General features: G+C 41.9%; 1 protein-coding gene across 1 annotated transcript in view; it reads left to right on the top strand.

Annotated features, from left to right (window-relative positions):
• Positions 1 to 26259, top strand: part of LOC115185206 (cilia- and flagella-associated protein 54) — a gene marked incomplete at its 3' end in the record, with an annotated part of 80676 nt that overhangs the window by 3655 nt on the left and 50762 nt on the right. Inside the window, exons 7-15 of the mRNA XM_029745715.1 lie at positions 673 to 774; positions 3763 to 3955; positions 5463 to 5561; positions 10936 to 11051; positions 11323 to 11440; positions 11547 to 11635; positions 11733 to 11870; positions 14693 to 14843; positions 15234 to 15436. Coding sequence (XP_029601575.1) covers positions 673 to 774; positions 3763 to 3955; positions 5463 to 5561; positions 10936 to 11051; positions 11323 to 11440; positions 11547 to 11635; positions 11733 to 11870; positions 14693 to 14843; positions 15234 to 15436 — 1209 coding nt within the window. The remainder of the gene's footprint in view (positions 1 to 672; positions 775 to 3762; positions 3956 to 5462; positions 5562 to 10935; positions 11052 to 11322; positions 11441 to 11546; positions 11636 to 11732; positions 11871 to 14692; positions 14844 to 15233; positions 15437 to 26259) is intronic.

Raw genomic sequence — 26259 nt, 5'->3', positions numbered from 1 at the left:
TATAGACAGGTGTGTGCCTTTCCAAATCATGTCCAATCAATTGAATTTACCACAAGTGGAGTCCAGTCAAGGATGATCAATGGAAACAGGATGGACCTGAGCTCAATTTCGAGTTTCATAGCAAAGGGTGTGAATACTTATGTAAATAAGGTATCTGTTTTTTATTTGTAATACATTTGCAATCATTTCTATAAACCTGTTTTCGATTTGTCATTATGGGGTATTATGTGTAGATTGATGAGTAAAACAAATATTTTAATCCATTTTAGAATAAGGCTGTAACTTAACAAAATATGGAAAATGTCAAGGGGTCTGAATACTTTCCGAATGCACTGTATACTCTGAAACTGGTATGTATCGGCATGTACTGACATAGCAATAAGAACCTGTTGTCTCTGCACCTGTGTGAACTGAAGCAGAGACTGTGTTGGGTGTTAAGGCGTCCGCATGCTTCCCAGCCGAGCAGTCTAGAAGAGTTTGTGCATATATTATGACGACATTTTGTGACGTTTTGTTCGTTTCGGACTTCGGCAATGTTCCCTCTAAACTGCCGCGCAGACTGCCTTACAGAGGAAATATGAGCCTGCGCAGAATAAGTCAAAGGGTCTGAATACTTTCCAAATGCACTGGACTATAACCACTTGAATGGTATTTTATTCTACTCACCTACAGCTAGCTACCATGGTGTTTAAACGGTCGGTGTATGAACCCAGGAGGGAACCTAAAGGTCTCTTCAGACACAAGCAGAAGAGTAACCTCAAGGAGATTCAGAGCGTAAGCACTGCTATTGTATCAATCCTTCAAAATCCTGCTTTATCCAGGTATTGTGAAAACAGCCTAGTACTCCAATTCTGACTGATGTATTTCTCTCTCTCTCTCAGTTCAATTTCAGTGGGCTTTATTGGCATGGGAAACACATGTTACATTGCCAAAGCAAGTGAAATAGATAAAACAAAAGTGAAATAACAATAAAAAATGAACAGTAAACATTACACTCACAAACTAGTATCTATATAGAGTGTTGTAATGATGTGCAAATAGTTAAAGTACAACAGGGAAAATAAATAAATATAGGTTGTATTTACAATGGTGTTTGTTCTTCACTGGTTGCCCTTTTCTTGTGGCAACAGGTCACAAATCTTGCTGCTGTGATGGCACACTGTGGTGTTTCACCCAATAGATATGGGAGTTTATCAAAATTGGATTTGTTTTCAAATTCTTTGTGGATCTGTATAATCTGAGGGAAATATGTGTATCTAATATGGTCATACATTTGGCAGGTTAGGAAGTGCAGCTCAGTTTCCACATAATTTTGGGGGCAGTGTGCACATAGCATGTCTTCTCTTGAGAGCCAGGTCTGCCTTCGGCTGCCTTTCTCAATAGCAAGGCTATGCTCACCGAGTCTGTACATTAATTAATTAATTTTGGGTCAGTCACGGTGGTCAGGTATTCTGCCACTGTGTACTCTCTGTTTAGGGCCAGATAGCATTCTTTGTCTAGACTCTTACATAGATGGGACGCTTCACGGCAAACTGGAACCACTTTAACTATAAACAAACAAACAAAAAAAATGTCACCTTTATTTAACCAGGTAGGCTAGTTGAGAACAAGTTCTCATTTACAACTGCAACCTGGCCAAGAATAAAGCAAAGCAGTTCGACACATACAACAACACAGAGTTACACAAGGACTAAACAAACATACAGTCAATAATACAGTAGGAAAAAGTCTATATACAGTTTGTGCAAATGAGGTAAGATAAGGGAGGTAAGCCAATAAATAGGCCATGGTGGCGAAGTAATTACAATATACCAATTAAACACTGGAGTGATTGATGTGCAGAAGATGAATGTGCAAGTAGAGATACTGGGGTGCAAAGGAGCAAGATAAATAAATAAATACAGTATGGGGATGAGGAAGTTGGATGGGCTATTTACAGATGGGCTATGTACAGGTGCAGTGAACTGTGTACTAAGTAAGACGTCCTGTGTCTTTTCCGTTTTGTTTGTAGCTAGCTACAGCTTGTTTGGCCTGTTGTGTCAAGCCACTCCGGTTCACAATGACGGTGTGCAGAAAGTAGTCCATCCCAACTTTTTCCCACTGATCTTTGTCGATAGAACCTGCTATATTCAGGGCAGCAATGTTGTTGAGAGCAGTAGCAACATTTTTGCAGTTCTTCATGGTTAACGTTATATATTTTCAAAAAAGCTGTGGTAGCAAGGATTATTTACACATACTGAGCGGCTCATGTTATAGATAGAAGCGAGCTACATGGCAGATCAATCTGAACTCATCTCTCAGCATGTCCAGCCCATCCATTATCTCAGCTAATCATGTCTAGCAGGAATGTTCATGTCTTTTTCTGTGGCTAAACCAACTAGGCTTGTAATTTAACAATTGTATTTGTATTTACAGATGGCATAACATTTTGTTATTAAGGCACATGAAAGTTCACATCTTCCAGAAGGCATTTCTGACAAAAATTGCATTTTGATGAAGATTTTCTTTTTCTCATTCAAATCACTTTCCTGTGAAGTAGAGACATACGACATACTCCTAGCTTCTAGAAACGGTTCACATATAATTCCTTCTCGCATATATCAATGCTCTCTCCTCCTTTCACCATTTCCCTTCGCTTGTGAACTTCAGTGCACAAGACATCAGCTGTCTGACCAGCCGAAAAAACCTTTCCAAGCCAAACCTTCATATACTAACCGCTTCACACAGCCTACATCGTTGTCACATCATAGTCAACATAGCTACTAGAACTAACACATTAGTAAACCCGCTACAATCATGCGGTACAGTGTAGTGAGCAGCAATCAGTTTAGCAGTTACACCGCCGGTGGCAATAAATTAATAAAACCAAAAGCTTACCTTGACTTGGAAGAGTTCCGGTGTTGGATAGCCATAGACAGCTAGCTAACATAGCGTCATTCTCTGTTTGAGCCCGGTGTTTGAGTAGGCTAAACTAGCTAGCTGCATTTGACACTAGCCAAGTAAGTGGAAGTGAAAGTGAAAAAAATGTACTACGAAAAATTATTTCTCTCTCTTGCTTCTCTAATTTTGGAAGAAATTCATTTGTATAAAACTTTTCAACTATTGTCTTTCTCTTGGAGTCAACTACTCTGCACATTGTATGCTAGCTAGCTGTAGCTTAAACTGACATGTAAACATGTCAGTTTATGCTGCAAGAGCTCTGATAGGTTGTAGGACGTCCTCCGGAAGTTGTCATAATTACTGTGTAAGTCTATGGAAGGGGATGAGAACCAAGAACCTCCTAGGCTTTGTATTGAAGTCAATGTACCTGGAGGAGGATAGAAGCTAGCTGTCCTCCAGCTACACCATGGTTCTACCTTACAGAGTGCTGTTGAGGCTACTGTAGACCTTCAATGTAAAACAGTGTGTTTTAATCAATTATTTGGTGAAGTGAATATATTTAGTATAGATTTATCAATTATTATTATTATTTTTTTTTTAAATGTTTCACTATTTACTATTTCTATTTAGGGCAAGATAACGTTCCAATTTGCTCCGTTTTTTGGTTGATTCTTTCCAGTGTGTCAAATAGTTATCTCTTTGCTTTCTTTGCTTTGGTTGGGTCTAATTGTGTTGCTGTCCTGGCGCTCTTTGGGGTGTGTTTGTGGTGGAATGTGTGGGCATCACTTCCTTTTAGGTGGTTATAGAAGTTAACAGCTATTTTCTGGATTTTGACAACTATAGCCCTTACCTCTCTCTCCCCCTTCCCTCTCTCCTCTCTAGATGCCGTGGCCTCGAACCCCTACAGAGCAAGTGTTGATGGAGCTGTTTGAGGGGAACGCTGCCCAGTTCCTGGCGATAGTGGAAGCGCTGTGGGACACCTCCCGCCGCCCACTACAGACAGGCATGCCTGAGGAGCCAGAGATACAGGAGGTCTCCCTGGAACTCATGTCTGCAGGCATCAGTATACTGTCTGGTTAGTATTGTACTTACATTACATTCGGCAAGTATTCAGACCACTTGACGTTTTCCACATTTTGTTATGTTACAGCCTTATTCCAAAATGGATTAAATAAAAAAATATCCTCATCAATCAAAGCGATAACAGTTTTTTTGATATTTTAGCAAATGTATATATATATATATATAAAAAAAAAAAAAAACATAAATAACTTATTTACATTAGTATTCAGACCCTTTGCTATGAGACTTGAAATTAAGCTCAGGTGCATCCTGTTTCCATTGATCATCCTTGAGATGTTTCTACAACTTCATTGGAGTCCACTTGTGGTAAATTCAATTGATTGGACATGATTTAGAAAGGCACACACCTGTCTGTATAAGGTTCCACAGTTGACAGTGCATGTCAGAGCAAAAACCAAGCCATGAGGTCGAAGGAATTGTCCATAGAGCTCCGAGGGAGGATTGTGTTGAGGCATAGATCTGGGGAAGGGTACCAAACATGTTTTGCAGCATTGAAGGTCCTCAGGAACACAGTGGCCTCCATTTTTAAATGGAAGAAGTCTGGAACCACCAAACTGAGGAATCGCAGGAAAAGGGCCTTAGTCAGGGAGGTGACCAACAACCCGATGTTCACTCTGACAGAGCTCAAGAGTTCCTCTTGGAGATGGGAGAACCTTCCAGAAGAACAACCATCTCTGCAGCACTCCACCAATCGGGCCTTTATGGTAGAGTGGTCAGACAGAAGCCACTCCTCAGAAAAGGCACATGACAGCCCACTTGTAGTTTGCCAAAAGGCACCTAAAGACTCTGAGACCATGACAAACAAGATTCTCTGGTCTGATGAAACCAATATTGAACTCTTTGGCCTGAATTCCAAGCATCACATCTGGAGGAAACCTGGCACCATCCCTACGGTGAAGCATGGTGGTGGCAGCATCATGCTGTTGGGATGTTTATCAGCGGCAGGGACTGGGAGACTAGTCAGGATTGAGGCAAAGGATGAACGGAGCGAAGTACAGAGAGATCCTTGATGAAAACCTGCTCCATAGCATTCAGGTCCTCAGACTGGGGAAAAGGTTCACCTTCCACAGCCATGACAACGAAGGAGTGGCTTCGTGACAAGTCTCTCAATGTCCTTGTGGCCCAGCCAGAACCCATAACTTTAACCCGATTAAACATCTCTGGAAAGACCTGAAAATAGCTGTGCAGCGATGCTCCCCATCCATTTGTTTTTGCTTTGTCATTATGGGTTATTGTGTGTAGGTTGAGTGGAATAAGGCTGTAACGTAATAAAAAGTTAAGGGGTCTGAATACTTTCCGAATGCACTGTATATAACCGTTATCTCGGTTAGTATCGTTGAGATTTAGAATCTATTTTGCATGATAGATCCTTTAGCCCACACACTCATAGGCTAGCTTCATTAGACTAAACTTCAGTAGTCTCACAGTGGCTGTTGGACAAGACTACCATTGATTGGACTGATTGAGATTGATGCTGTTTCCCTTCATTGTATGTTTAGGAATTGGAGGGTCCACTGAGCGAGCCAGGGATGAGAGTCTCCCCACCTGTTTAAATGCAGTGACAGCCAAATTTACTCTGATGGACATGGCGGCTGCTGGTGAGAACTTTGGAGTACTGTCTTTCAATATTAGCTAGTATGGTGCTGAAGATGAAGTTTACCCTAAAACCAAAATTGGCCACTTTTCCTAATGTTACACTGTCTGTTGGTATAAAACAACATGATCAGTCCACCCCTTCAAGCTATCGCCTAGTAATTTGAAGTATGCCCATCAAGCTTGTTTGTGTCTGAACAGGTAGCGAAACCCCAAGTTGGTTCATCAATAAACAAATTACATTGATAAAGTTCACCAAATTATTATCCAACCCTGTGGTATTCTCAAGTATACAACAAGGAAACAGGCCAATATTTGAAGTTTATTTTCAAAATAATTTTTTACCCTTTTTCATCATATCCAATTGGTAGTTACAGTCTTGTCTCATCGCTGCAACTCCTGTACGGACTCAGGAGAGGCGAAGGTCGAGAGACGTGTGTCCTCTGAAACACGACCCAGCCAAGCCACACTGCTTCTTGACACAATGCCTGCTTAACCAACCGCACCAATGTGTCAGAGGAAACACTGTACACCTGGCAACCGTGTCAGCATGCGTGCGCCCGGCCCGCCACAGAAGTCGCTAGAGCACGGTGGGACAAGGACATTCCGTCCGGCCAAACCCTCCCCTAATCTGGACGAAGCTGGGCCAATTGTGCGCCGCCCCGTGGGTCTCTGTCGGCTTTGACAGAGCCTGGACTCGAACCAGGATCTATAGTGGCACAGCTAGCACTGTGATGCAGTGCCTTAGACCACTGCGCCACTCGGGAGGCCGAAACAGGCCAATTTAAAAACGATTGAATTATATTGAGCAATTGAACTTGTGATTAGTGTGATTGCGAAACAACACACTACTATTTGTCATACTTCAATTGCTTATTATTGTTATTATTCACACCGCTACTCGTACAGCTTTTATGCAAAATATACCATTTTAACTTTATAACGTGCAGAGAGGTTTAACTTGAGTTGCTTACATTTATGTTTTTGATACTCATCATACTTTTTGAAATATAATCAGTTGAATATTCTAATTTTAACATGGAGGTCTACGGTGATCAAAAGATGCAACTACGACTGACCACAACCACACAACGACTGACCACAACTACTGACCAGATCTACTGACCACACAACTACTGACCACAACTACTGACCACAAGCACACAACTACTGACCAGATCTACTGACCACAAGCACACAACTACTGACCAGATCTACTGACCTACGCAACTACTGACCACAAGCACACAACTACTGACCAGATCTACTGACCACAACTACTGACCACAAGCACACAACTACTGACCAGATCTACTGACCACACAACTACTGACCACAACTACTGACCACAACTACTGACCAGATCTACTGACCACACAACTACTGACCACAACTACTGACCACAAGCACACAACTACTGACCAGATCTACTGACCTACGCAACTACTGACCACAAGCACACAACTACTGACCAGATCGACTGACCTACGCAACTACTGACCACAACTACTGACCACAAGCACACAACTACTGATCACAACTACTGACCACAACTACACAACTTCTGACCACATCCACACAACTGCTGATCACAACTACTGACCACAAAACTGCTGACCACACAACTACTGACCACAACTACACAACTTCTGACCACATCCACACAACTGCTGATCACAACTACTGACCACAAAACTACTGACCACAACTACTGACCACAACCACACAACTACTGACCACAGCCACAGAACAACTTTGAGTAAAGCCAGTGTGTCTATGTATGCAGATGACTCAGCACTTTACACATCAGCGAGTGAAATTACTGCAACACTTAAGAAAGTGCTGCAGTCAGTTTCCGAATGGGTGGCAAGAAATAAGTTGGTCCCTAATATTTCACAAACTAAAAGCAACACATTGTTCACTAAACACTAAACCTCAACTAAATCTTGTAGTGAATACTGTGGAAATATAGTTGAGGTGACTAAACTTGGAGTAACCCTGGGTCATGGTCAAAACATGTTGATGCAACAGTAGCTAAGATGAGATGTCTGTCCATCATAATCCGCTGCTCTGCCTTCTTAACAGCACTATCAACAAGGCAGGTCCTACAGGCCCTTGTTTTGTCACAGCTGGACTACTCTCCAGTCATGTGGTCAGGTGCCACAAAGAGGACGTACCTTAACTACTGACCACAACCACACAACTACTGACCACAACTACTCACCACATCCATACTGTAGGTCCCAAAGAACCTGCAAAACAACCATACAACTACTGACCACAACTTATAACCACAACTACTGACAACTTATAACCACAACTACTGACCACTTCTAACCACAACTACTGACCACAACCACACAACTGCTGACCACAACTACTCGCAAACAAACTGCTAACCACAAAATCTACTAACCACAACTACTCACCACAATATATACTGACCACAAATACTGACAACAGCTACTGATCACAACTTCTGACCACAATCACACAACAACTACTGACCACACAACTACTGACCATAATACTACTGAACCACACAACTACTGACCACAACTGGGCTACTGACCACACAACTACTTTCTTATGTCTAGGTCTTTTAACACAAACTAACTAGCTAGCATGCCATCTTTCAATCGAATCTAGAAATATAGCTAGATTATTAGCAAGAAAAAACTATGTAAAAACACCATTTCAGCCGGTGCTGTCTAAATCCACCTTTTTAGACTGCCACACTCAAGGCTCCATGGCTTAATGGTAATTACAATGGCTTCCACCTTTACATACCAGGGTTCAAATCCTACTGGCCTTCCAATTCATCCCAAAGGTGGGGTTGAGGTCAGGACTTAACTGTGCAAGCCAGTTATGTTCTTCCACACCATTCTCAACAAACCATTTCTGTATGGACCTTGCTTTGTACACGGGGGCATTGTCATGCTGAAACAGGAAGGGCCTTCCCTAAACTGGTGTCACAAAGTTGTAAGCACAGAATTGTCTAGAATGTAATTGTATGCTGTAGCGTTAAGATTTCCCTTCACTGGAACTAAGGGGCCTAGCCTGAACCATGAAAAACAGCCCCAGACCATTATTCCTCCTCCACAAAACTTTACAGTTGGCACTATGCATTCAGGCAGGTAGCGTTCTCCTGGCATCTGCCAAACCCAGATTTGTTTGTCGGACTACCAGATAGTTGTCGTGTCTTTGGGGTACCATTAAACTGAAGACATGTTTATCAATTAACTCCCTGTAATTATTATCACGCGATCAAACTGATTCATCGTTTAATTGTAATTAACTAGGAGATCGGGGCACCAAGGAAGATATTCAGATTACAAAGTTATAATTTTCCTAATATAACTTTCCTATATTATAACATTATATATTCTATTATAGTATAGGCCGATTATCTTCTGGTTTAAATGGTGTATTTTACCTCGCGTCCAGTCTCATTCCAAACGTCGTAAATTGTTGTATCTGCACGAACCCAGTCTTTACTAAGAGTCATCCATACATCAATTGTCTTAAAATCATTTATTTACTAAACTAAGTAATTCACAAAGTATACAAACAGTAATTATCATCACAAAGAATTGGTAGAGTAATGTGCCCTAGTGGCTAACAGGCATGTCTGGTGTCTTGTAGAACAATGGGTCATAAAATGTTCAGCTGAGGAGGTACACAGAGTTCATTAATAATTGACAATTGAACGCTCACTCATTCGGGAACAATTGCAATCAATATATATTTACGCTCAGTGTGTTGTCGGGATCCTTGTTGGAGCGTCGTTCTGTTGGGAGAGTTGGAGATCCATTCTAACCGACATTCATTAATGTCGTCATAGAATGGATGTTTCGTTGGTCTTCGCGTTCAATGATATAATTTACTTAGCTGCAGACTAATAATTAATATCAAAGACTTGTTCTTATTCTGTCGGTATCGATAGTCTAAAAGTTAACCACGTGGTATAGTTCACTTTCAGTAGAGTACTTGGATGGTCAAACCTATTGGCCAACTCGCAATGGAGTGGAGGCCGGGTCTGTTAGAAATGTAAATCAGGGTGGGTTTTATAGTGAACATGTCACATGACGCCTGGTCCTGTCTGTGTCCCTGGGGGCGTGCCGATGACTGAGTTAGAATTGTATTCCTGTACCAAGCTTATCACATTAACATCAGTACATAGCATCTCAATGTATTACAAAAGCTTTATCCTTATTAATACATTCTATACAACCATGTGGATGCAAGTCTCATCGCTGAGGCTATTATATAAACAGTTTTATGGTAATATGGCTATATTGTCTCTTCTGAGTATCACAAAATTGTACCAAGCGGACCAGTTCGTAGCTGGATTCTTCACCAATCTTCCATACCTTCTCCAGAACACAAAGGTCGCTTGGCTCCCCAATTCTGTGAGTTGGAAGAATTTCCTGTGTCTCTCTATGGGCCATGTGGCAAGAGATTCTCCTCTTAGAGTTTTTTTACAACCCTTTCACACAGGGCCTGGGTGGGGGAAGGTAGGTTGGGGGATGGTGCAAGGGGGGAGGGGGTCAACTGTCCTCCCTGTACTCAAAGAGGCCAACGTCATGACATAGTGAAGTGTGATTCATCACTCCAGAGAACACATTTCCGCTGCTCCAGAGTCCAATGGCGGCGAGCTTTACACCACTCCAGCCGACACTTGGCATTACGCATGGTGATCTTAGGCTTGTGTGTGGCTGCTCGGCCATGGAAACCCATTTCATTAAGCTCCCGATGAACAGTTCTTGTGCTGACGTTGCGTCCAGAGGCAGTTTTGAACTCAGTAGTGAGTGTTGCAACCGAGGACAGACTATTTTTACGTGTTTCAGCACGTTCTGTCCCGTTCTGTGAGCTTGTGTGGCCTACCACTTTGCGGCTGAGCCGTTGTTGCTCCTAGACGTTTCCACTTCACAATATCAGCACTTTCAGTTGACCGGGGCAGCTCTAGCAGGGCAGAAGTTTGACGAACTGACTTGCTGGAAAGGTGGCATCCTATGACAGTGCCACATTGAAAGTAACTGAGCTCTTCAGGTCAGGCCGGGGGAGAGAGGGAGGGAGAGAGGGGGTAGCCACGCTACTATAGCAGTCACAGTGCGGTGAACTTAAAACTACTAGGAATTGAAGGCAATTTCCACCTAAATGTGGCTTCTAGCAAGATATCTAAAATATGTGAATGTTGTCAATAATGACATTTGGTGATGGTATTAGTGGGTTGATTTGAATACATATGAAAAAATGATTTAATACTGGATAGATGTTTTTTACTGACTGTAACTTGTCTTAATGGATACCAGAACTTCCTGGAAAAAAGTGACGATGTTGTTGAGAGGACTACCCTGCTTTGCTTTGTACCCCCAGGGGAGAACAAGGTGTCGTTGGATGCAGCGGTGAAGTTTGTCAAGCTGCTGTTTCGATATGAGCAGTGGGACATGTTCTGTATCCTCTCTGACACACTGCAGCACACCCTACTGCCTGTAAGTCACAACACACCTCTACTGGGACTGGTTTCATACAATTATGTCGTATCAGTTTCATACACAGTTGACTAACTAAGCCATACGTGTTCTGGATCTAGATCTATGAGATCAGCATATACTGTGTTAAAACATTTGGGTCAGAAGAATCATTGTGTCCAGATAAATATGGTCCTACTGTAGCAACTACTGTAATGCTTGTGGAGTGAGAATTCCTAGATTCCAGTTATAATACACAGTTATAATGCACGACTTGTGCGTGTGCGGACAGAGAATGGAGGGGAGGTCTTTCAGGAAGTCAGAGCTGGAGCTGAGGTTGCTGGACTCCATGGAGCGCCTCATGTCTACACAGAAGATCAGACTCAACACCAAGGACGACACTGTGTCTGGTACTGTAGCTGTCGATACTTCTGTCAATTAGCTGTACAACTATTGAAATGGCATATAACAAAAGAGTGCTGGACAGTGATTTAAGATGTTGTGGTGTCTCCACAGAGAAGGACAGGCATCTGGGAGTGGTTATGAGTGAGGAGTTTGTTGGTCTGGTGCAGGCCTTATACAGCTGTGTCTGTGGTTCAGCTCAGGTTAGACAGTGCTCTGTAGAATCCTATAGTATCTATCTATTCCATATTGAATCAGTGACTGCTTACTGAATACCTGTGTGTATCCTTCATCTGTCAGGACGTGCAACCTGACGGAGACCTGGTGATGGACATAGTGCTGTACCTTTGGTCTAAATGTAAGATCATTTTCCAGAGAGCCCAGGTTCGACACTGGGACCCTATACACTTCCTGGGCAAGATGGAGAACCTGGACAAGGTACAGTAGCTCTACACCAGGTATTCCCAAACTTGGGTATGTACAAGCAATGCCGTCTGGGGTACGCCAAATAAAAAAGTGATTCACATTAAAAATAAAAAAATATTAAAAAAAAAAAACATTTTATATTTTATTTTTATATTTTATAAAACACGTTTATATTTTCCAACAGGGCTATACATTTGGGGGAGGTTTTTTTCTCACCTGAGTAGCCTCGTTTCACTGCCAAAAATAAAATTAAACCATCTAGTGTTGAGCGAAATAACAGCACAATGTCAAATACAGGTAGCCTAGTCAAATAATTAACATCCAATCACATTAACCGTTACTCTCTCACGGGAATTCCACTATGTAGCCAAATGTAGCTGCTGCTCATTCCGTTTGCTTGAAAATGTATAAATTGTTTAAAAAAGGTAAGGCCCGCATCCATAGAGTCACATACCAGCTCTAGTAGTACTGATACTACCAGCGGTACTACACTTGCACCTGTTGACAACACAAGTTGTTCTGCTTCCACGAGCACATCCAATGCTAGCATCAGTAATTTTACATTTGTTGTTAGCTCAGCTAGGATGGACACTGACGGTTGTGAATCTGATGCTGCCGAAGAGCTACTGCCCCCTTACCTGGGAAAGCACCGAACAACAGACAGGGACGTTGGACCATCGACGAGGCGCAAATATGATGAGAACTACATTGATTTGGGGTTCACTTATATTGGGAGTTGTGCCTTTCCTCAGCCACAGTGTGTTATAAAGTACTATCTCACAACTCGATGAAACCTTCACTCTTGCGCAGACATTAGAAACAAAACATGCCAATTTGAAGAATAAGCCACAGATGTTTTGAGCGAGAATTAAGATGACTTTAGAGTAGTAAGACATGTATAAAAGCAACAGATACCATTAATAAGAAGGGGCTAGAAGCATCTTATATGGTGAGCTACCGAGTGGCTAGGACAGGCATTCATTCTTCTTGCTGCTGCGGATATGGCTGGGACAATGCTGGGTGAAAAGGCAAAAAAAACTATACAGACAATGTCTTCATCAAACAACACTGTTTCACGACGCATCAGTGACATGGCAGGAGATGTTTTGAAACAATTATTGCTTCGCATACAAGCCAGTGAATTCTATGTGTTACAGCTGGATAAATCAACAGACGTGGCGGACCTGGCACAGCTCCTGGTATATGTCCGTTACGTTTATGGGGGGTCAGTTAAGGAAGACATCCTCTTCTGCAAACCACTGGAAACCAGGACAACAGGAGAGGATATTTTTTAAAGTACTGGACAGCTTTGTGACATCAAATGGACTTTAGTGGTCAAGATGTGTTGGTATCTGTACTGATGGCACAAAAGCCATGACAGGGAGACATAGTGGAGTGTTAACACGTGTGCAAGCAGTTGCTCCCAACGCCACTTGGGTACAATGCAGCATCCACTGAGAGGCTCTTGCTGCCAAAGGAATGGCTGACAGCTTGAAAGATGTTTTGGACACTACAGTGAAAATGGTTAACTTTGTTAAAGCAAGGCCCCTGAACTCTCGTGTATTTTCTGCACTATGCAATGATCTGGGCAGCGACCATGTAATGCTTTTATAACATACTGAAGTGCGCTGGTTATCAAGGGGCAAAGTGTTGACAATTTTTTTTTTGGTTAGCTTAAAGTTTTCTTTACTGACCATCGTTTTCACTTGTCTGACCGCTTGCATGATGACGAGTTTCTCACACGACTTGTCTATCTGGGTGATGTTTTTTCTCGCCTGAATATTCTGAATCTAGGATTACAGGGACTCTCTGCAACTATATTCAATGTGCGGGACAAAATGATTAAGAAGTTGGAGCTCTTCTCTGTCTACATTAACAAGGACAACACACAGGTCTTTCCGTCATTATGATTTTTTGTGTGCAAATGAACTCAAGCGGACAATGTCAAATGTGATATAGCGAAACACCTGCGGAATTACGCAGGTACTTTTCCGAAACGGATGACACAAACAACTGGATTCGTTATCCCTTTCATGCCCTGACACCAGTCCACTTACCAATATCTGAACAAGAGAACCTCATCGAAATTGCAACTAGCGGCTCTTTGAAAATTGAATTTAATCAGAAGCCACTGCCATATTTCTGGATTGGGCTGTGCTCAGAGTATCCTGCCTTGGCAAATCGCGCTGTTAAGACACAGATGCCCTTTGCAACCACGTACCTATGTGAGAGTGGATTCTCGGCCCTCACTAGCATGAAAACTAAATAGAGGCACCGACTGTGTGAAAAATGATTTAAGACTGAGACTCTCTCCAATACAACCCAACATTTCAGAGTTATGTGCATCCTTTCCAGAACACTCTTCTCATTAAGCTGTGGTGAGTTATTCACAATTTTCGATGAACAAATATAGTTTTATATGTAAGATGGCTAAATAAAGAGCAAAATTATTTATTATTATTATTATTATTATTATTATTATTATTATTATTATTATTATTATTATTATTATTATTATATGTGCCCTGGTCCTATAAGAGCTCTTTTTCACTTCCCAGGAGCCGGGTTGTGACAAACTCACACTCATTCTAATGTTTAATAAATGTATCGTATAGTGTATGTGTGGCAGCCTTACAATGATGGCAAAAAACAACATTTGAGAGTGCGCTGACCCTGGTGCTAGAGGGTGTACGCCGCTGGAGTTTGAATGTTTGAAGGGGTACGGGACTATAAAAAAAGTTTGGGAACCACTGCTCTACACAAATTAATCTCTGCAAATATGTATTGTACATGATAGCCACTTATTTAATGTGTTATACTCTCTCTCTGTGTAGTGGGTGTGGACCCTGTCTGTGCTCAGTGAGGTGGCTCATGTGTGTGAGCTGGCTGACACGGATCCCATGGTGTTAGCTGAGATGACCATCAGGCTGGCCATGGTGCTGGAGAGCACTGCTGACTCCACTGTCCATTCAGGCAGGAAGACAGGTAGTTAACTGTTACTACCACCACTACCACACTGAGGCTCACACTGATACCCTATTTCAGAACCCTTGACTTTTTACACATTTCATGTTACAGTCTTATTAGAAAATTGATTAAATAAAAAAACATCCTCAGCAATCTATACACAATATAGTGTGTAGATTGATGAGGGAAAAAAAACAATTTCATCCATTTTAGAATGAGGCTGTAATGTAACAAAATGTGGAAAAGGTCAAGGAGTCTGAAGACTTTCTGAAGGCACTGTATGATCAAAAGAAGTGCACTATATTGAAATAATTGTCTCATTCCAGATTTTCCCTGACTCTTCTCCAATGTCAGTGTACTTAGGTCCATTGATCTGCAGTGATGTATTTTTCCCATGTTGTCCCACAGCCTCAAGCGAAGACGACAGCGTGGAGTGGACACCCACAGAGAAAAACACAGACACTTTGTCAATGTTCAAGAAGAAGTCGACAGCGGAGCAGCTGCAGTCAGTGTGGAACGTGGTAGAGAGAGGTCTGGAGGGAGTGATCAGAGGCTGGACCAGACTACTGCCCTGTGATGGATCAGCCATCTCTGACATGGTCTTCATGCAGGTAAGACCTCACCTTAACACCTAATGTTATCTCCTCTCCTGCACAGCAAAAAAATTACATACTTACAGAGTCTTAAAAAGTCTTAAATTCATTCATCTGATTTAAAGGCCTTAATAAGTCTTAAAATGTTCAATTTTAAAAGGTCTTACAAAATGCGACGGAGATGACTACAGTGTATTACCGTTATACTGCTTAATTGTTGCCACCACGGCAACAAAAGACAAACAATTGATCATCAAATAATACGCAAGGCAAACTTTCATGATGTTAGAGAGCTATCCACATGTGCGCCTCTGTGTGCACGTCATGTTCGTGTGTGTCGGGCCGTTGCCAGAGGAGAGAGCGAGAGAGCTGGGACGATAAACCAAAACGACACCGATCATTGCCCTCCTCTTACTGAAACAATTTTGGTTATGGGGGGTGGCTTATGGTAGAGAAATTGACATTCAGTTCACTGACAACAGCTGTAGTGGACATTCTTGCAGTCAACATGCTAATTGCAAGCTCCTTCAACTTGAGACATCTGTGACATTGTGTGACAAAACTGCATATTTTAGAGTGGCCTTTTATTGTCCCCAGCACAAGGTGCACCTGTGTTATGATGATGCTGTTTAATCAGCTTCTTGATATGCCACACCTGTCAGGTGGATGGATTATATTGGCAAGAATAAATGCTCACTAACAGGGATGTAAACAGAGTTTTGCACAGAACTTGAGAAAAATAAGCTTTTTGTGCATATGGACCATTTCTGGGATGTTTTATTTCAGCTCATGAAACATGGGATCAACACTTTACATGTTGCGTTTATATTTTTGTTAAGTATACACTACCGGTCTGTCACGTCCTGGCCAGTATAAGGGTTAATTGTCATTTTAGTTTGGTCAGGACGTGGCAGAGGGTATTTGTTTTATGTGGTTCAGGGTGGTGTGTTAGTTAGGAGGGCGTTTGATTTATTATTTCCGGGTTTTGAGTTATGGTCTATGTTGATGTATTTCTATGTGTAGTCTGGTTGATCTGTTTCTATGTTGAGTTAATTGGGGTGGACTTCCAATTGAAGGCAGCTGTGTGGTGTTGCCTTTGATTGGAAGTCCTATATTAGTTGGGTGTGTTTGTCTGTGTATTTGTGGGAGATTGTTCCGTGTTTAGTGTGTGTAAACCTAACAGGACTGTCAGTGTATCGTGCGTTCGTTTTTGTATGTTCGTTTTGGAATTTATTAAAAGTTCAAAATGAACCATCGCAACTCTGCTGCATATTGGTCCTCATTTTCCGATGATGATTTCGCCATATCGTCCTCCGACGAAGAAATCCCTGACACGGTCAAAGTTTTAGAACGCCTACTCTTTCAAGGGGTTTTCTTTATTTGATTAAGACATCAAAACTATGAAATAACACATATGGAATCATGTGGTAACCAAAAAGTGTTAAACAAATCAAAATATATTTAATATTTGAGATTTTTCAAATAGCCACCCTTTGCCTTGATGACAGCTTTACACACTCTTGGCATTCTCTCAACCAGCTCAACCAAGTTGTATCTTAATGTCTGCAACTTCGCTCTCACTCCACTGTAAGCCCTCAGCTCTTCACCCTTGACCTCCCATTGACCAAGGCCTCCTGCCAAACCGACAGCAAGTTACTCCAGGAGTAGACATGTTTATGGTGTCGTGACGTTGTTACCATTAATGCGATGGCGGCTATTCATCGAATAATTACATACCACGCTCAATTATTAAGCGATTAAATTAATCATAACAATTAATTAAGCAGTAATCTAGGGCACCACGGGAAAAATGTATTTAACGAGTTACCGGGTCCGGAATTAACTCAAAAATATCTGAATATCTCGATATACTATCCGTCATCCATTAATCATTTGCTCCTATTTCAGTCTCATTCTGAACGTTGTAATATCCTATAAATCTGCACAAACCCAAGTCTCCATGATGAATCAGCTTACACAAATTGGCTTGATTATTTATTTACTAACTAATGAAAGAATCACACAGAAATCCATTAACACACAAACAGAATAGATTATACGTTGATTACTAACAATGTAATGAAAAATCCCTAGTGGACAAACCCAATACGATGGCTGGGTACACAATGAAAAGGGGTTGGGAAAGAAAGAGTGGAAGAAGGAGAGACAAAGGAATTCAACTATCGTACAGACAGTTGAATAATACCCTCATCGTAAGTGTGGATATTTAGCACCCTAACAACCGCTCATTTGGATTTAGAAGCGCAATGTACATATACTGCTCAAACAAATAAAGGGAACACTTAACCTCTCTCGGGTATGTGGGACGAAATCGTCCCACCTAGTCAACAGCCAGTGGAATCGAGTGGCGCGATATTCAAAAACCTTAAAAATGCTATAACTTCAATTTCTCAAACATATCACTATTTTACACCATTTTAAAGACAAGACTCTCGTTAATCTAACCACATTGTCCGATTTCAAAAAGGCTTTACAACGAAAGCAAAACATTAGATTATGTCAGGAGAGTATCCAGCCAGAAATAATCACACACCCATTTTTCAAGCTAGCATATAATGTCACAAAAACCAAAACCACAGCTAAATGCAGCACTAACCTTTGATGATCTTCATCAGATGACACTGCTAGGACATTATGTTATACAATACATGCATGTTTTGTTCAATCAAGTTCATATTTATATCAAAAACCAGCTTTATACATTAGCATGTGACGTTCAGAACTAGCAAACATACCGAAAACTTCCGGTGAATTTACTAAATTACTCACGATAAACGTTCACAAAAAACAGAACAATTATTTTAAGAATTATAGATACAGACTCCTTTATGCAATCGCGGTGTCAGATTTTAAAATAGCTTTTCGGCAAAAGCACATTTTGCAATATTCTGAGTAGATAGCTCGCCATCACGGGCTAGCTAATTTGACACCCACCAAGTTTGGCGTTCACTAAACTCAGAATTACTATAAGAAAAATTGGATTACCTTTGCTGTTCTTCGTCAGAATGCACTCCCAGGACTGCTACTTCATCCACAAATGTTGTTTTGGTTCAAAATAATCCATAGTTATGTTCAAATATCCTCTGTTTTGTCCGGTCCTTATCCGAACGGTGACGCGGAGGCATGTCTTGACAAAAAAATTCTAAATATTCCATTACCATACTTCGAAGCATGTCAAACGCTGTTTAAAATCAATTTATGCGATTTTTCTCGTAAAATAGCGATAATATTCCGACCGGGAGACTTGTTTTCGTTCAAAGACTCAAAGAAGAAAATGGACTCTTCACGTGCACGCGCGCCCCCGTTTCATTGTTCTCAGATCGACCACTTTCCAAATGTGCTACTGTTTTTCAGCCAGGGACTGCAGAGTCATCATTCCCCATTCTGGCGCCTTCTGAGAGCCTATGGGAGCGTTAGAAAATGTCACGTTACAGCAGAGATCCTCTGTTTTCGATAAAGAGGCTATAGAAGGCCAAGAAATGGTCAGAGAGGGCACTTCTTGTATAGAATCTTCTCAGGTTTTGGCCTGCCATATGAGTTCTGTTATACTCACAGACACCATTCAAACAGTTTTAGAAACTTTAGGGTGTTTTCTATGCAAATCAAACAATTATATGCATATTCTAGTTTCTGGGCAGGAGTAATAACCAGATTCAAATCGGGTACGTTTTTTATCCGGATGTGAAAATACTGCCCCCTACTCTAGAGAGGTTAAACAACACAATGTAACTCCAAGTCAATCACACTTCTGTGAAATCAAACTGTACACTTTGGAAGCAACACTGATTGACAATAAATTTCACATGCTGTTGTGCAAATGGAGTAGACAACAAGTGGAAATTATAGGCAATTAGCAAGACACCCCCAATAAAGGAGTGGTTCTGCAGGTGGTGACCACAGACCACTTCTCAGTTCCTATGCTTCCTGGCTGATGTTTTGGTCACTTTTGAATGATGGCGGTGCTTTCACTCTAGTGGTAGCATGAGACGGAGTCTACAACCCACAGTGGCTCAGGTAGTGCAGCTCATCCAGGATGGCACATCAATGCGAGCTGTGGCAAGAAGGTTTGCTGTGTCTGTCAGCGTAGTGTCCAGAGCATGGAGGCGCTACCAGGAGACAGGCCAGTACATCAGGAGACGTGGATGAGGCCGTAGGAGGGCAACAACCCAGCAGCAGGACCGCTACCTCTGCCTTTGTGCAAGGAGGAGCAGGAGAAGCACTGCCAGAGCCCTGCAAAATGACCTCCAGCAGGCCACAAATGTGCATGTGTCTGCTCAAACGGTCAGAAACAGACTCCATGAGGGTGGTATGAGGGCCCGACGCTTACAGCCCAACACCGTGCAGGACGTTTGGCATTTGCCAGAGAACACCAAGATTGGCAAATTCGCCACTGGCGCCCTGTGCTTTTCACAGATGAAAGCAGGTTCACACTGAGCACGTGACAGACGTGACAGAGTCTGGAGACGCCGTGGAGAACGTTCTGCTGCCTGCAACATCCTCCAGCATGACCGGTTTGGCGGTGGGTCAGTCATGGTGTGGGGTGGCATTTCTTTGGGGGGCCGCACAGCCCTCCATGTGCTCGCCAGAGGTAGCCTGACTGCCATTAGGTACCGAGATGAGATCCTCAGACCCCTTGTGAGACCATATGCTGGTGCGGTTGGCCCTGGGTTCCTCCTAATGCAAGACAATGCTAGACCTCATGTGGCTGGAGTGTGTCAGCAGTTCCTGTAAGAGGAAGGCATTGATGCTGTGGACTGGCCCGCCCGTTCCCCAGACCTGAATCCAATTGAGCACATCTGGGACATCATGTCTCGCTCCATCCACCAACGCCACGTTGCACCACAGACTGTCCAGGAGCTGGCGGATGCTTTAGTCCAGGTCTGGGAGGAGATCCCTCAGGAGACCATCCGCCACCTCATCAGGAACATGCCCAGGCGTTGTAGGGAGGTCATACAGGCACGTGGAGGCCACACACACTACTGTGCCTCATTTTGACTTGTTTTAAGGACATTACATCAAAGTTGGATCAGCCTGTAGTGTGGTTTTCCACTTTAATTTTGAGTATGACTCCAAATCCAGACCTCCATGGGTTGATAAATTGGATTTCCATTGATTATTTTTTGTGTGATTTTGTTGTCAGCACATTCAACTATGTAAAGAAAAAAGTATTTAATAATATTATTTCATTCATTCAGATCTAGGATGTGTTATTTTAGTGTTCCTTTTATTTTTTTGAGCAGTGTATTTACGCTTGTATGTCTTCGTCGTCTCACTCTGTTGAAATCGCCCCATCAGTCTGTGACGAATACTTTGACAGAAAGTCTCTAGTTGTGCAAGTCTCTGGACCATGTCCTTAGTAGTTGTAGTAGGTTTTCCTTTGTTCTGGAAGTCTCTTTTAGAATGGATACATCAGACGTACCAATGGTCGTTTGATCGGGAAATGTTCTTCCCCTCTCATCTTCGTTAGACTGGATCCTTCTAAGGTACACACGCTGTGGTCCTCGGTCGAGTTTACTAGACTAAAGTACTTAAACAGCTGCAGACTGAATGTTCCGATGTAGTCTTTATCTTCTTAACTCAAGAGTTTGACGGTCTTACCATTTTCTGGTCTGGTAGAGTCTAACCATTTTACACACCAGTAGCAACCCTGTAAAGTAAAGTAGAGGTCGACCGATTAATCGGAATGGCCGATTAATTAGGGCCGATTTCAAGTTTTCATAACAATCGGAAATCGGTATTTTTGGACGCCGATTTGGCCGATTTTTTTTATTTTTTTTATTATAATATATTTTTTAGACCTTTATTTAACTAGGCAAGTCAGTTAAGAACACATTCTTATTTTCAATGACGGCCTAGGAACGGTGGGTTAACCTCTCTAGGGTAGTGGGACAGCCAGTGAAAAATCAGAGCGCCAGATTTAAAACCACAAAATGGCATAATTCAAAGTTCTCAAACATAGGACTATTTTACACCATTTTATAGATACACTTCTCCTGAATCGAACTGTGAAGACTATTCTTCCTAACAAAGACAGCAGACTTCGCCAACCGGGGATGATTTAACAATAGCGCATTTGCGAAAAAAGCACAATCGTTGCACGACTGTACCCAACCATAAACATCAATGCCTTTCTTAAAATCAATACACAGAAGTATATATTTTTAAACCTGCATATTTAGATAAAAGAAATCCAGGTTAGCAGGCAATTTTAACCAGGTGAAATTGTGTTATTTTGCGTTCATTGCACGCAGTCAGGGTATATGCAACAGTTTGGGCCACCTAGCTCGTTGCGAACTAATTTGCCAGAATTGTACGTAATTATGACGTAACATTGAAGTTTGTGCAATGTAACAGGAATAACGTTTTGTTTTCAAGATGAAAGTTTCCGGATTCGACCATATTAATGACCTAAGGCTCGTGTTTCTGTGTTTTATTATGTTATAATTAAGTCTATGATTTGATAGAGCAGTCTGACTGAGCGATGGTAGGCAGCAGCAGGCTCGTAAGCATTCATTCAAAATAGCACTTTTCTGCGTTTTGCCAGCAGCCCTTCGCAATGCATTGCGCTGTTTATGACTTCAAGCCTATCAACTCCCAAGATGAGGCTGGTGTAACCGATGTGAAATGGTTAGCTAGTTAGCCGGGTGCGCGCTAATAGCGTTTCAAACGTCACTCGCTCTGAGACTTGGAGTAGTTGTTTCCCTTCCTCTGCATGCGTAACGCTGCTTCGAGGGTGGCTGTTGTCGATGCGTTCCTGGTTCGAGCCCAGGTAGGAGTGAGGAGAGGGACGGAAGCTATACTGTTACACTGGCAATACTAAAGTGCCTATAAGAACATCCAATAGTCAAAGGTATGTGAAATACAAATCGTATAGAGAGAAATAGTCCTATAATAACTACAACCTAAAACTTCTTACCTGGGAATATTGAAGACTCATGTTAAAAGGAACCACCAGCTTTCTCATGTTCTGAGCAAGAAACTTAAACGTTAGCTTTTTTACATGGCACATATTGTACTTTTACTTTCTTCTCCAACACTTTGTTTTTGCATTATTTGAACCAAATTGAACATGTTTCATTATTTATTTGAGGCTAAATTGATTTTATTGATGTATTATATTAAGTTAAAATAAGTGTTCATTCAGTATTGTTGTAATTGTCATTATTACAAAAAATAAATAAATAAATAAAAAAATATATTAAAAAAAAAAAAAAGGGCCTCCAATAAGCGGTATCGGTGGTGAAAAATCATAAATCGGTCGACCTCTACTGTAAAGTAACAACCTGGGGCGGCAGGTAGCCTAGTGGTTAGAGCGTTGGGCCAGTAACCGAAAGGTTGCTGGGTTGAATCCCCAAGCTTTCAAGGTAAAAATCTGTCGTTCTGCCACTGACGAAGGCATTTAACCCACTGTTCCCTGGTAGGCCTTCATTGTAAATAATAATTTGTTCTTAACTGACTTGCCTAGTTAAATAAAGGTTAAAAATAAAAAATAAAAAAAACGCCCATTTTATTTTTTTATGTTTTTTTATTTAAACAGGTAGGCCAGTTGAGAAGAAGTTCTCATTTACAACTGCGACCTGGCCAAGATAAAGCAAAGCAGTGCGACAAAACAACAACAGAGTTACACAAACAAACATATAGTCAATAACACAATAGAAAAGAAAAATAGAAAAATATATGTACAGTGTGTGCAAATGTAGAAGAGTAGGGAGGTAAAGGCAATAAATAGGCCATAGAGGCAAAAATAATTACAATTTAACATTAATACTGGAGTGATAGATGTGCAGATGATGATGTGCAAGTACAGATACTGAGGTGCAAAAGAGCAAGAGGGTAAGTAGTAATATGGGGATGAGGTAGTTGGGCCATGTACTGGTCTAAATGGTTGATTATTCAGGGTACAGCTAAGACCACTGTCCACACCGGCAGCAACCTGGCATGTTTTAGTCTCCAGAGATTCTAACCATTTCAACGTGTGGATGATCCTCACGTTTTCTGGTCTAATGTACATTTCGTTAGGAGTACTTTTATAAACACTTGGGGAAAAAGGACGTTCCCTCCTTTTGTCACAATGTCTGTGCTCACATGGGTGTGGTTACTGACTGGGTAAAAGTTGACATAAAAGACAATTCTCATTTAGAAGGCTAAAATCACATTTAATCTTCTCACAAATAGTTTCATATGTAATAATTTAAGTTCCACAACATCTAGCTGTAAGTCTGATAACTGGGACGTATACATTTGTAGAGTTACTGTTATTTGGTTATACCATCCTTAATGATATCACAAAACAACTTATTTGACCTGATTATTGTTTAGAGCCCCACCAACCATTTCCCACATTATTTATGTTAGAAATATTGTTTCGATGTCCAACATTTTGATGTTACAGTTTTGGCCAAGTGTCTCTCTGTTGTAACACTCCGACATTCCATTTTCAATACTTCAGAGCCTAAAGGCAGAGTTTCTGCAAGGTATTTATGATCTGTTTGTTAAGTCATAAAAACGGGCTAACTTCATCCCTCTCCCGCTCTATGACATTTACATAAGTTCAGACCCTTTACTCAGTACTTTGATGAAGCACCTTTGGCAGCGATTAAAGCCTTGAGTCTTATTGGTTGTGAAGCTACAAGGTTGGCACATCTATATTTGGGGAGTTTCTCCCATTCTTTTCTGCAGATCCTCTCAAGCTCTGTCAGTCAGGTTGGATGGGGAGCATTGCTGCACACTATTTTCATGTTCGATCGGGTTCAAGTCCGGGCTCTGGCTGGGCCACTCAAGGACATTCAGAGACTTGTCCTGAAGCCACTCCTGCTTTGTCTTGGCTGTGTGCTTAGGGTTGTTGTCCTGTTGGAAGGTGAACCTTTAACCCATTCTGATGTCCTGAGCGCTCTGGAGCAGGTTTTCATCAAGGATCTCTGTATTTTGCTCCGTTCATCTTTCCCTCGATCCTGACTAGTCTCCCAGTCCCTGCCGCTGAAAAACATCCCCACAGCAAGATTCTGCCACCACCATGCTTCACCGTAGGGATGGTGCCAGGTTTCCTCCAGATGTGACGCTTGGCATTCAGGCCAAAGAGTTCAATCTTGGTTTCATCAGACCAGAGAATTGTTTCTCATGGTCTGAGAGTCCTTTAGGTGCTTTTTGGCAAACTCCAAGCGGGCTGTCATATGCCTTTTACTGAGGATTGGCTTCCTTCTGGTCACTCTACCATAAAGGCCTGATTGGTGGTGTGCTGCTGTTACGGGTGTGTAAGGGAGGCGAAGTCGGGTGCAGGAGAGTAGTGTGTAGTAACAGGCACACTTTTATTCCGTTACAAAGCGACAGCACAGAATACAATAAACGTGCCCAAAACATGGAACATGAACAAAAATCAGGCGCGTGGTAAATACCCACATAAAATACAACAATTTCACACAAAGACATGGAGGGGAACAGAGGACTAAATGCATGCAGTGTAATTAGGGAATGAAAACCAGGTGTGTATGGAACAAGACAAAACAAATGCAAATATGAAAAATGGAGCGGAGATGGCTAGAAAGCCGGTGACGTCGAACGCCGCCCGGACAAGGAGAGGAGCCGACTTCGACGGAAGTTGTGACAGCTGCAGATATTGTTTTCCATCTAGAAGGTTCTCCAATCACCACAGAGGAACTCTGGAGCTCTGTCAGAGTGACCCCCGATTGCTCAGTTTGGCTGGGCGGCGAGCTCTAGGAAGGGTCTTGGTGGTTCCAAACTTCTATTTAAGAAGGATGGAGGCCACTGTGTTCTTGGGGACCTTCAATGCTGCAGACATTTTTTGGTACCCTTCCCCAGATCTGTGCCTTGACACAATCCTGTCTTGGATCTTTACGGACAATTCCTTTGACTTGATGTCTTGGTTTTTGCTCTGACATTCGCTGTCAACTGTGGGACCTTATATTGACAGGTGTGCGCTCTTACTCTACTACCACATATCTACAACACAAAATCCATGCGTGTACAGTGTGTATGTTATCGTGTGTTTGTATGCATGTTTGTGTTGCTTCACAGTCCCCGCTGTTCTTTAAGGTATATTTTTTTCTTTTTTAATCTAATTTTACTGCTTGCACGAGTTACTTGATGTGGAATAGAGTTCCATGTAGTCATGGCTCTATGTAGTACTGTGTGCCTCCCATAGTCTTCTGGACTTGGGGACTGTGAAGAGACCTCTAGTGGCATGTCTTGTGGGGTATGCATGAGGGTCCGAGCTGTGTACCAGTAGTTCAAACAGACAGCTTGGTGCATTCAACATGTCAATACTTCTCACAAATACAAGTTGTGATGAAGTCAATCTCTCCTCCACTTTGAGCCAGGAGAGATTGACATGGCTATTAATAATGTTCGCTCTCTGTGTACATCCAAGGCCAGCTGTTCTGCCCTGTTCTTAGCCAATTGCAATTTTCTTTAGTCCCTCTTTGTGGCACCTGACCAACAGTACTGAACAGTAGTCCAGGTGCGACAAAACTAGGTCCTTGTTGATAGTGCTGTTAAGAAGGCAGAGTAGCGCTTTATTATGGACAGACTTCTCCCCTTCCTGGCTACTGTTGTTTCAATATGTTTTGACGATGACAGTTTACAATCCAGGGTTACTGTAAGTAAGCGCCTAGACAGATGCCTAGGGGAATTCCTGATTCTACCTGGATTTTGTTGGAGAGGCTTCCATTAAAGAACATCTCAAGGATGATCAATGGAAACAGGATGCACCTGAGCTCAATTTCGAGTCTCATAGCAAAGGGTCTGAATACTTTTGTAAAGAAGGTATTTCTGTTTTTACTTTTAATAAATTAGCAAAAATTTAT

Source organism: Salmo trutta, unplaced genomic scaffold (genome assembly GCF_901001165.1).
Source record: "Salmo trutta unplaced genomic scaffold, fSalTru1.1, whole genome shotgun sequence".
NCBI classification, from domain to species: Eukaryota; Metazoa; Chordata; class Actinopteri; order Salmoniformes; family Salmonidae; genus Salmo; species Salmo trutta.
This window is presented reverse-complemented; position numbering and strand designations above follow the sequence as displayed.